We start from the raw sequence: 11,645 nt of genomic DNA, 5'->3' as shown, positions 1-11,645 counted from the left end.
ATCCGAGCCGCCTGCCGCGACGCGCTTCTAGGCTTGTGCCGCTGCCCAGAGGACCAGCGGGCGCACCCCTTGGTGTGCGCGACGCGATAGCAGCTCGTAGAGGAGAGGGAGCGCGGCAAGTCCCCGTTGGAATATATAAGGATGTACGGCGGGAGGCCGCCGATCACCCTCGCGGCGCGCCAACCCCGACATCCCACCGACACGCGGCATCTGCCAGCGGCGGACCCGGCGCCCTCGCCTCGCGCTTCTTCTCGCACGCGCGAGCCCATGACGCCATGCCTGACCCGCTCCTGCGCGCTCGCTGCCTATCTCCGCCACGTGCATGCGATCGACTGCCCTCAAGAACGCGCGCGCATCCAGCCCACTCCAGTGCGCTCCTCAGCCTGCTGCTGAGCTGCTCCCCTCCGTCCGACACGGCGCCCCCCGCGATGTCCTCTGAGTCCTCCGGCCTCGCGCCGCCCCCGCCCGTCACCGCGCCCGGCGACCGCGCCTCCCTCGGGCGCGCCGACTCCTTCGCCGACTCCGCCACCGCAGGCCCCTACGTCCCCCGAGCACCGCCGCCCTCGAGCCCTCCGTGCCCTCCACCCCCGTCGGCGCCTACGCCAGCCCCGCCGCCGCAGAGACCAGCCCGTTCGTCCCCCAGAGCACGAACCCGGACCCGGACCCCGAGGCCGCGCATCGCAAGGAAGCGTCGACCGGCTCGAAGGAGGCGTTGGCGGGGGAGGCGCGCACGGCGGGCGCAGCGGCGCGCCCGTGGTACCACTATCGCCGGCCGTGGATCTGGCTCGTCGGCGGCCTCGCGCTCGCGCGCTCGTCCTCGTCGTCGTCCTCCCCGTCTGGTTCGTCGCCGTCAAGCCGCACCGCGACGGCGCGAGCGGCGCTGCGGGCAAGGGTGGTGAGGCGGCGTGGGCGGCGGCGCGGTGACGGGCGGGAACGGGAGCACGGTGACGATGGCGAATGGGAGCACGTTCACGTACACGAACAGCTTTGGTGGATATTGTGAGTAGCGTCGTTTCCCCGCGGTCGCCCGCCCCGCGCCATGTGCTGACCGCGCGCTCTCCACGCAGGGGTGTACGACCCCGCGGACCCGTTCAACAACTCCGCGCGGGCGAACGCGTGGACGCCGCCGCTGTCGGAGCCGTGGAACTTCAGCACGCACCGCATCAACGGCGTGAACCTCGGCGGGCTGTTCGTCCTCGAGCCGTTCATCACGCCCAAGTACTACCAGCAGTACGCCGCGGCGGGCGCGATCGACGAGTGGACGCTCGACACCGCGCTCCGCGCGCAGGCGAACATCACCGCGGTCATGCAGGCGCACTACGGCGCGTTCGTCTCGGAGCAGGACATCGCTGAGATCGCCGGTGAGCAGTCTGCCTGCCTGTCTCTCGCACGTCGTGCGCGCGCGCTGGGGATGCTGACGGGCGTGGGGGTTCGTGCGTAGGTGCGGGCCTGACCTGGGTGCGGATGCCGATCCCGTTCTGGGCGATCGAGGCGTGGAGCGACGTGGGCGTTGCGGACGGGACGACGGTCGCGGAGCCGTTCGTCGCGCGCATGTGCTGGAGCTACATCCTGCAGGTGTTCCAGTGGGCGCGCAAGTACGGCCTCCGCGTCAACCTCGACTTGCACACCATCCCTGGGAGCCAGAACGGTCGGTCTTCGTGATCCTTTCGCTGTATTCTACTGAGGCGCTGATCGCGGGCGCAGGGTACAACCACTCGGGCAAGCTGGGCACGGTGAACTTTTTGAACGGGATGATGGGCATCGCGAATGCGGAGAGGGCGCTGGAGTATATACGTGTTATCGCGGAGTTTATCACCCAGGTGCGTGCTCTGCTGTGTCGCATCTCGTCGCGGACATTCACGAACTGCTCTGCAGCCGGAGTACCAGCCTGTCATCCCGATCTTTAGCATCGTGAACGAGGCGCTCCTGCAGACGATCACGCTGCCTGTGCTCACCACCTTGTGCGTCGCTGTGGATCCATCATCGCTGTCTCATGCTCACTCTGGACTGCACAGCTATCTGAACGCACACTGGATGATCCGGAACATCACGGGCGTCGGCGAGGGCAGCGGGCCGTACATCGCGATCCACGACGGCTTCATGGGCACCGCGTACTGGGCGGGCTTCCTCGAGGGGAGCGACCGTGTCATCCTCGGTGCGTCGCGCTCTCGTGCCGGTCGGGAAGTGTTGCTGACGGACTCTGCTTCCCCTCACTGCTCTCGCCTCCGGCAACTGCCGCTCTCCCGTGCCTGCTCCTCTCGTGTGCCCCTGACGCGGACTGCCGCGACGCGCTCTTCGCCGCCCGCTCGCCGCCTGTCGACGCCCGGTCCGCTCGTGCCCGCCCCGATCCACGCGCCCCGCTTGACGTGTGCTCGTCGCTGCGGCCCCGCGATCGGGTTCTCCGCGCGCCTCGGACCACCGCGCCTTCTGCTTCTGCGCTGTGCTGGACGATGACGTGCGCTGCGCCTGCTGCGACGTTCTGTCTCGCGGATCCGCTGCGCGTCGGTCCCGAACGACGCCCACCCTCGGCCCCGCCGACGCCTGCACCGCCTTCTCCCTTCTCTTCCGCCGCGTGGTCGTCGCGCTGTGTTCCCTGCGCCTCCCTGCGCACGTGGACGCTGCACCTGGCCCTCGTTTCTCGCGCGACGGGCGACAGACACGCACCCGTACTTCGCGTTCGACAATGAGCCGAACAACGAGCCGGTGAACGTGACCGCGAACGGCACGGCGGACGCGTCCGTGTATGGCGGGCAGTGGCCCCAGATGGCGTGCAGCGCGTGGGGCCCGGGCATGAACGCGAGGTGCGTCGCGCGCTCGCGCCTGTCTTCCTTTGCGGCGTGACGGCTTGCTGACGATTCTGTTTGGGGTTTCTGTGCGGGGCTGGACGTTGGGTGCAGTCGGAGCGCTTTCGGTGTGACCATTGCGGGCGAGTTCAGCAATGGGATCAATGACTGCGGGTTGTGGGTCCGCGGCGTCAACATCAGCGCGGCGTACGTCGGGAACTGCGATTACTGGGCGAACTGGGAGTCGTGGAGCGACGAGACCAAGGCGGGTCTCAAGACGTACGCACTCGCGAGCATGGACGCCCTCGGCGACTGGTTCTTCTGGACGTGGAAGGTGTGTCGTGGCCGTTGAGGTTCCCGCAGTCCGAACGGCAACTGACGGGGACACATCGATATCATCGCAGATCGACGCGTCGTCGACGAGCGGCACCGTCGAGTCCCCACTCTGGTCGTACAAGCTCGGGCTCGAGCAGGGGTGGATGCCGACGGACCCGCGCGCGGCGAGCGGGACGTGCGAGGCGCTCAAGGTCGCGCCGGCGCCGTGGAACCAGTCGTTCGCCGCGTATGCGACGGGCGGCGCGGGCGCGGGCGCGATCGCGGCGTCGTCCGTCGCGCAGTACGCCGCGTGGCCGCCGGCCTCGATCAACAACGTCCCCTCGGCGAGCATGCGCCTCCTCCCGCAGTACACCGCGACGGCGAGCGTCGTGAGTCTCCCCGCGGCGAGCACGTACTCCGCGCGACGGTGAGCACGGGGAGCGGGTGGGCGGACGGGGGCGATGCGAGGGGCGCGCCGACGCCGATTGCGGGGTGTGCGTACCCGGATGCGTGGGACGCGGTGAACGCGGCGGTGCCGACGAGTGGGTGCGGCGCGGGCGGGCGCGGCGGAGGTGAGGAGGGAGCTGGTGCGCCCGCTCGTGGTGACGAGCGTTTGAGGCGTGGAGCCCGTGCGCGCTGATCGCTGGCTTGTTGGGCTGGCGGTGGGTGGATGGACGGGGGTCTCCCTGGACTCGCCGTGCTCTTGACCGGGACTGGGACTGGGACTGGCTTTGCTTATATAGATACGTAAGTACATATCCGCGGCCCGCTCGCCACGCTCCTCCCTGGCTTTCTCCACGCATCCCTATAGTGTGCTCGGGATCCGAGACGCCACGCCTCCTCCTCTTGCACCCGACACCCATGCCTACCCGTCCTACCTTACTGACGTGCGCATTTATACCCGATCACCCCGCGAGCACGAATCACACGCACCGCTTGCTTACCTCTGTACATGACGACTTCGACGATTCTTGCATGTGGCGCTTGCCGGCCACCACACATCCGCGTCTACATCCACATCCACATCTACGCTCGTGTCCGTGTAGACGTTCCGCGTCCCTCGCTCTATCTCTCACCTCTCACCTCTCCTCTCGACGCTTGACTTACACTTCCCTTCCCTCTGTGCCCGCCTTGAAGCTTGGGTTAGCTCTCTCTCAGTCTGCTCTGCCGCGCTCTCGTACGTACCGCACGCGTACTTGGTCCTTCTTCACTGGCGAGTTCTGCCTGCGCCCCGGACCCCTATATACCTTTTTTACTCGCTGGATAGATGGAGACGGGTTTAGATTTGGATGCTTGCCTACTTATGTGCGATAGTTGGCACGACGCGTTTGTTGCGAGAGTTATGCGTACGTACTGATATACGAATGATGCGAAGACTCGGAGGAGACATTGTGGATCTGCCTTGGTCTCCTGAACACGTCGACCTGCATGCATGGACTGCGCATTCAAGTTGGCGGGCCCGCGACGGCCAGTGGACGGTGCGGACTCGCAGAAACCACTGTGCATGCATCGGCCTGACTCGGACGGTACGCATACTCGGCAATGCTTTTATACTATGACTGACAGCATACGATGACTTGCGTCAGACACAGTCCGGCGAATCTAGGTGTCAACTGAAAACAGCCCAAGTAGGGAGCGTTGAAACGTTGAGGGTTGGACTCGGACGTTGGACGTTGGACTCCAAGCCGGACGTCTGGACGTTTAACGTTTGGTCCAAGCCGGACGTCTGGACGTTTAACGTTTGGACATCAATGTTTGAACGTTGTGAGCTTCCCTGGAAGAGTTTGAGAGTCTGAGGGTTACATTGTTCACGAATATAGCCAGAGCAATCACTGATCGACCGGAGTGGCAGGCAGGACCATGACGGCACTGATAACATTATCGCTATCAGTGCCAGTGCGGGCCTGCTGAGGCCTGAAGTCATGAGTGCCAGTGCTGGGGCCACATCATGGTCACGGTTTTGTCTTTTGCATCTTCATTGCTGAGCGCTGAATGCACAGTATGCCCGATTGCCTTAACGATTGGCAGGAAGGTCACAGCTGCAGAAGATTTGGTCTAGTACCTGCAGTACCATGACGATTCCTCAGGATCGCACTCGCTAAGTACACTGCTCGATCTCGATCGACGAGTGCCAACTAGTAACCCGAGACACTACAGTGTCTACCGCCGTCTCAATAATATGCCCTTCAAGTTGGCACTGGCAGGACTGATCATGATCCGTCTCATCGGGTCAGTCATTGCTCGACGGGCGCCAGCATTAATATTATGTTTCTCTCATGATAAAGCACCACAGCACTCCGGGACGCCCGGATATCCGCAGAGCAGACCCCGGGGCATTACAGCTTCAATGAAGCGGCCCGCGGGTCCGACACGGGATGCCACCGCGAGGAGACAGGCCGACTCGGAAACGCGACGGTTGTACTTACGAGTAGGCTACTATAGTACATATTCTCCCTGTACTATCAACTAGTGCACTCCTTAGCTTCAGCTTCATTCTTGAGCTTCATTCTTGAGCCGTCAGACTTTGCAAGTTCCAAAGACATGACCGTTTAAATACCAGTATCCAAGACCTAAGTTAGCTTCCAATGACCGGAACAGTACGCCCTTTGGCACCGTCATCCCTCCAGAACAACCTTGTCACATAGTATGACCGCTCCGTCATTCGCTGACACTACAGTAATGATACACCGTACACGAGCTCTCGTACAGCGTTACATCAACATGGAACCGTGACAGCAACAGCAGCGGACTCTCCCAATCACCCACCGACGACTAGCTCGACTCACACCATCACCCAGAGATCGTGATGCTGACCTGGTACTCCTTCTTCGCCGGGTCCTCGTCGGTGTACACCACATTGACCTCGGTTCCCTTGGAGCTCCTCTTCGTAACCTTCGGGAGATGGACTCTCGCGCGTTCACATAGATGCCGCTGCTGTCGTAGTACTCGGGCTCGATCTTCATCGCCGTGTCGCCCGGACCGAGGTTCGTGACGAGGTCGCACCAGCGTACGTCGCTGTCGATCCCGAGCGGGACAAAGAACTCCTCGCCATCTTGGGGTTTCGGAAGCGCAGCGCACCCGAGGTGCCGCTCCCGTTGATGGTCAACGTGCGGGTGTCGCTGGTGTTGGTCCAGATGCCCCCGTTGGCGTTGTACCACACGACTTGCTCGACGACCTCAAAAAGCGCATTGCGGTGCGTATTGAGGATAACAACGTGGATGTTGTAGGCCATCGTGACTGTGGTGTGAAATACGCTCAATACCATGGCGGGCTATGTGGGATTCCGGATTAGTGCTCACCTGCTGTGTTGTTGAATTGAACTGCGATGAACAAATTGAGTGCGACAACCGATAATGTAGCTGTGATGAGCTTGTGAGTTAGATAGTATGCACTGTGTTGACCTATACACTCACCGAGGAGACACGAGGGCTCTTCACTGGGGACCAACACCTCGTTGAGGCAGCATTATATAGGTTTCCTGAGAGTCATTGTCGGTGCTTTCAAGACGAAGTTTAGTTCAGGGGTGTCACCCCCTGATGAGTTCAGTTTCTTCCAGACCCACCATGTGTTCTTGCCGTGGACGCGGCAGGACGACCATACTGGCAGGCCGACCACACTGACATGCCGCCGACGCTGGAAGGGACCTGAATCGTAAAGATGCGCTGAACATTCTGGAGGTGAGACCTTGAGCAGCCCCGGCTGTACATTTGTCCATGAATAGCTGTCAATATGTCAATAATCAGCGGGAAGCATCATCATGGTCAGACTGCATACCATGCAGGCCGATGGTAGTGGGCTCGCGCTGCCCCGCGCCATTAGGATTCACGACCATGAGTGAGATGTAGAATCACGCCGATGCGGCAACACATACCACAAGTTTGATGTGAGTCCTCGGCGCCGGGGAAGTAAAGTTGCGAAGAGTCAAGAATGTCGTGGCCGTAGTTTGCCATTCAATACGGAAACCCGGGAAAGCCATGGACCGGAACCTTGTGTCGTTGGTCTACGCTTCCATCTTGCCTCTTGTCAAGGGAGGGAGGTCCAGTCCGGTCGCGAAGCAAGCAAGGGCTAGCATGAAGTACATTGTGCCCAGATACTACAGGAGATCGTACAACACCGGTGGCCCGGGGTGGTACCAGGTGTCCTCAGCGGGCCTCCTCCTCGGTCGGTCGGTAGGCCTTCTTTGTGAAAGCGCCCCATGGATTCGGGTTTGTAGTGATCCAATGCACCGTACAGTTTGACAGTTGAACCACCGTTGAAAGCACGATGTTGACCACCTGTCGAATATACGTCAAGCATCCACGCAGCGAGTCCCTCCGAGCCCTTTGCTCTGTAAAAAGCTGTAAGTCCAGGCTCATCGTTGATCTGCGAGCACTAGCTTACCACCCTCCTATGGTCCCCTGCCAGTGCGATACCAAAGGCGCGGTTCAGATCCATAAGACATAGCCCAGCACCGAGTTCACGCAGCTGCACGACGATCTGTGCCTGTGCGTTTGAAGATCAATTCCGTCAGTGAACGAGACTCTGGAAAGACGGACGACTCGCCGGTCTGAGTCGTGTGGTAACCTGCCATGGCCTGCCCTGAAGAGAGCAGCCAATTGGCAGCCCGTTCGAACAATAGGCGGGTAGCAGACGCTTAAGTCGAATGGATGCAAGGCATCGCAGATTTGTTACGCCGGAGACGAATGCCACAATCGCTCACATACCTGTTGATGCGGTAGTGAATTGGTGTCGACTACTTCAATCTTGTCCCGACGGCAGTAGTTCGAAAGAAGATAACCTGTTGGCCTGTTATGGTTAAAACACTGGCACATTAAGCTGCGGAAGTCTTCACTCATCCGGTACTAGTAGACGGTCGCCGGTGTGCGCAACACGCAATTCCGCGCCGTTTCAGCATACCTTCAATAGTGAGGCGAGCCCTCAGGAGCCCGCTATCGGGCTTTCGCGCCTCACGAACTGCGACTGAATATGTATGGGTGTTGAAGTGAAAGAGGTTTAGAAGGGCTTGTTAGGCCAGTGGAAGTGAAGGACAGTAGAGTGGAGTGAACAGACCTATCCCAGAGGGAAGACTCTGATGCTAGGCAGGCAGAAGAGAGGAGAGATCGTTATCCATTAGGGGGGAATCACCCTAGTATATATACATGTCTGGGACTGATCACATGCTACATCAGTAAGCAGATCAGTAATCACTAAGTCCGAGTTTTAGGGAAATGAGTAAGCCTTAACTCCAGAGATAGGGATATGCATAAGCGTCCATGTGATCAAGGAATGTACTGGAAGGTCATGGAACATGCCGGAAGGGAGTGGAATGATCCAGAATAAGTCTGGAACAGTGTAGATCGGTCTGGAGCGAGTCACAAGATGAGTCCAGACAGAGTCCATCAAAAGAATGTATGTAATACTACATCGCAGAACACAAGTCCATATATGTACGTAACTGATAAGATAAGATAACACTGGAAAGTCGGAAGTTCAACACTCCCACTTGTTCAAGATGTCAAGTATCTCATCATGCCAACTGAAGACCTGAATTTCTCAATTCCACTGAATGGAACATTCTTGGTCAAGGCATCAGCAAGTTGGTCTTCACTTGCGACGTAGTAGATCTCCATTTCTCCACGTTCGTAGAACTCCCGAATATAGTGATAACGGATTTCTATATGCTTGGTGCGGCGATCCACAGCAGGGTTCACCGCAAGGAAAATGTTGCCTTGGTTGTCAAGACAAAGCGGAGTTGGATGAGACATATTATCTCCCAGTTCTTCTCCAAAATGACGTAGCCAGGCCATCTGACGACAGCAGTCAGAGCTGGCCTTATACTCTGCTTCAGTTGAAGACAAAGATACCGTCGGTTGACGTCTTGACACCCAAGAAACGACACAATTGGCCATAAGGAAAGTAAAGCCACTTGTAGAGTGCCTATCATCGTGATCTTCACCCCAGTCAGAGTCTGAATAGGCAATCAGACCAGAATTCGAGCCTCCGTCATAACAGAGAGCGAGTTCCTTAGTCCCTTGAAGATATCTTAGGACATAGTAGGCTAACCGCATATGCTCTTTGGATGGGTTTGAAGAATACTTTGCCAGACGTGTGACCGCGAAAGAAATGTCTGGACGAGTACCGAGCATAGCATACATGATGCTGCCAATAATGCTCTGGTAGCGGGTACGGAAACCTCAGATGCTGTGTCTGGATTCTTCTCTAGGTCTGCTCCAGCGGGAAGAGGTGTCCGTGCAGGCTTGCAGTTGGACATCTGAACCTCTCCAAAACTGACTCAATATAGTTTCCTGATCAACGTAGATGAGACGTGTAGTACGCTCTCGACGTATTCTAAGACAAGGATCGCTGAACAGCACCCAGATCTGTCATCTGATACTCTAAGGACAACTTCTGCTTGATGTTGTCGATAAACATTTCGAGTCACCCATGATGAGCAAGTCGTCGACATACAATATGATTAGGCAGGTGTGTCCGTCAGAGTCCGGGAGAAGACATAAATTCCAGCATCCGAATAAGTCGTTTAACCCTAGTCTAGGAGAGACTTGTGGATCTTAGCATTCCATTGACGAGAAGCTTGCTTTAATCCATAAATTGCCTTCTTGAGAAGACAGACAAAGTTCTCCTTGCCAGGTACAACCATCCTTCGGGTTGTTCATGTAGATTTCCTCGTCAGGTCACCGTTAGGAATGCCGTTTTGACATCCATAGACTCTATTCCAATCTTCAAGGGCTGCATGTGCAACAAGTAGCGTACAGATTCAAACCGTGCAACCGGAGAGAAGTCTCAGTATAATCTTGACCCATACTTGGGTAAATCCTTTGCGACAACACGTGCTTTATAGGACCATCGTGCTTAATCGCATAAACCAACGCACTTGACAACTTCCGGTTTTTAGGCCGTGGAATAGAACCAAGTCTTATTGTCCATGAGTGACTTGTACTCAGAACCTTCAGCAGCGAGCCATTTATCATGGTCGTGAGATTCCATGGTTCCTTATGACTTTGGGGAAGACCATGGTTTGCTTCCGCCAGCATCCGTATAATTGAGCAGTTTCAGCCTCAGGTTGTTGACGGCCTTGACTATCAGTACGACGGTCAATACTTGTGGTGGTCGTCACATAGCATTGTCTCTATTCCTCTGAGGGTTTGTCCAGCACTTGACGGCGAGGACGCTCATACTGAGGTTGCGGAGGAGCTACTGGATCAGGTTTGCTGTTGCGGATTATCTCCCACTGGCTCCTGATGTTCTTCAGGTTCATGTTCCGGCGGGACAGGAACAGGGATAGGATATCCTCAAATCTAAATCTCTGAGTTGGCATCCTCAGGAGGTTCATCAAACGGCTCATCCAGGGATTTCGATTATTGCTAAGTCCTTTCGTGCAGGAAATGTTCTTCATCGAAGGTCACATCACGAGACACAACAATACTTCGAGTAGCCGGGTTCCAGAAACGATACCCTTTGGAACAACTTCATAGCCTACAAAATCATCTCAAAGCCTTCTTGTCGAGCTTCCCAGATCTCTGTTCTTTTGCACATGCACAAATGCCTTGCACCCAAAAATCCTAAAGTATGAAATGTCCGGAATTGTGCCATTCCAGAGTAATGGGGCATGCCAGTTAAGGCGTCGCATAGGTTGCCGATTATAAATATGAACCGCAGTGTCACAGCCAATTGCCAAAACCATGGCTTAGTCAGCATGATGCAGCATAGACATAGCTTCTCAACAATGGTCCGATTCCAGCGCTCAGCTTCCATTCTGTTGAGGAGAGTACGGCATTGTGAACTGATGTTCAATACCAATTTGCGCAAATGTTCGGTAAAAGCAGCAGACGTATATCCCCCCCACGATCCGAGCGTACAGCCTTGATTTTTTCATCTGTTTGGTTCTCAGCCCATGCTTGAAGTCATCGAACGCTTGGATCGAATCGTTCTTGTGTTGAGATAATAGGCACGACCAGACCAGTATAGTCGTCAAGAAAGCTGATGAAATACGCCATCCACCTATTGCAGTGGTACGCATAGGACGTCTCATCAGTATGAATGAGCTCAAGGGGCTTGTAGCACGTTTAGCGATGGGGGAATGGAGCGCGATGAGACTGCCCACTGACACCTGCACAAGGAAAGAAGTATCTTGGCCAATGGAATCCACACCCTTAGTGTGTTGGAATCTGACGATAACATCTTCAGACGAATGTCCGAAGCGTTCATGCCAGAGACGAAATTCGACTTGTCTGTAGACTTTGCCGATTGCGGTGTCAAAATGTCTAGGTACAACATATAGAGATTATTGAAGGGCTTATGGTGTGCCTCCATGATCATGTTACCACAGACTCGACCTTGCGAAATAGGTTGGTCATAGATGACCATACGACTCTCCCTGACTAGGGTAAACCTGATTGCTCAATACACAGTAGAAAATAGGCGACCAGATGCGGCAGGGATGTAAGCACATTTGTATAGTTGCTTTAACATGTTTCCCTTCACGTGCACAACACCTTTGATGGTCCTTCTCCATAAGCTGCAATCTTAGACTTGCGGCGTACAAAATAT

The 11,645-nt window shown here is 56.7% G+C and overlaps 2 protein-coding genes across 2 annotated transcripts; one reads left to right on the top strand and one right to left on the bottom strand.

Annotated features, from left to right (window-relative positions):
* The first annotated feature begins 812 nt into the window (after positions 1-812).
* Positions 813-4,103, top strand: B0H18DRAFT_306862 (glycoside hydrolase superfamily). Its single transcript, XM_048037487.1, has 12 exons — positions 813-999; positions 1,068-1,361; positions 1,442-1,648; positions 1,705-1,820; positions 1,876-1,961; positions 2,016-2,155; positions 2,657-2,801; positions 2,898-3,117; positions 3,188-3,349; positions 3,401-3,499; positions 3,731-3,845; positions 3,910-4,103. Exons 1-11 carry the CDS (start codon positions 951-953, stop codon positions 3,803-3,805), a joined length of 1,593 nt encoding a protein of 530 aa, XP_047894047.1. The 5' UTR covers positions 813-950; the 3' UTR covers positions 3,806-3,845; positions 3,910-4,103.
* A 1,680-nt stretch (positions 4,104-5,783) lies between these two features.
* Positions 5,784-6,673, bottom strand: B0H18DRAFT_1005017 (Cytolysin/lectin). The gene is made up of 5 exons (XM_048028530.1): positions 6,512-6,673; positions 6,398-6,457; positions 6,177-6,335; positions 6,020-6,150; positions 5,784-5,990 (listed from the first exon to the last, which is right to left on the bottom strand). The coding sequence occupies exons 3-5, from the start codon at positions 6,328-6,330 to the stop codon at positions 5,889-5,891; spliced, it is 387 nt and encodes a 128-aa protein (XP_047894046.1). The 5' UTR covers positions 6,331-6,335; positions 6,398-6,457; positions 6,512-6,673; the 3' UTR covers positions 5,784-5,888.
* Positions 6,674-11,645: the final 4,972 nt, after the last annotated feature.

Source organism: Fomitopsis serialis (genome assembly GCF_022376445.1).
Source record: "Fomitopsis serialis strain Sig1Antser10 chromosome Unknown B0H18scaffold_29, whole genome shotgun sequence".
NCBI lineage: Eukaryota > Fungi > Basidiomycota > Agaricomycetes > Polyporales > Fomitopsidaceae > Fomitopsis > Fomitopsis serialis.
This window is presented reverse-complemented; position numbering and strand designations above follow the sequence as displayed.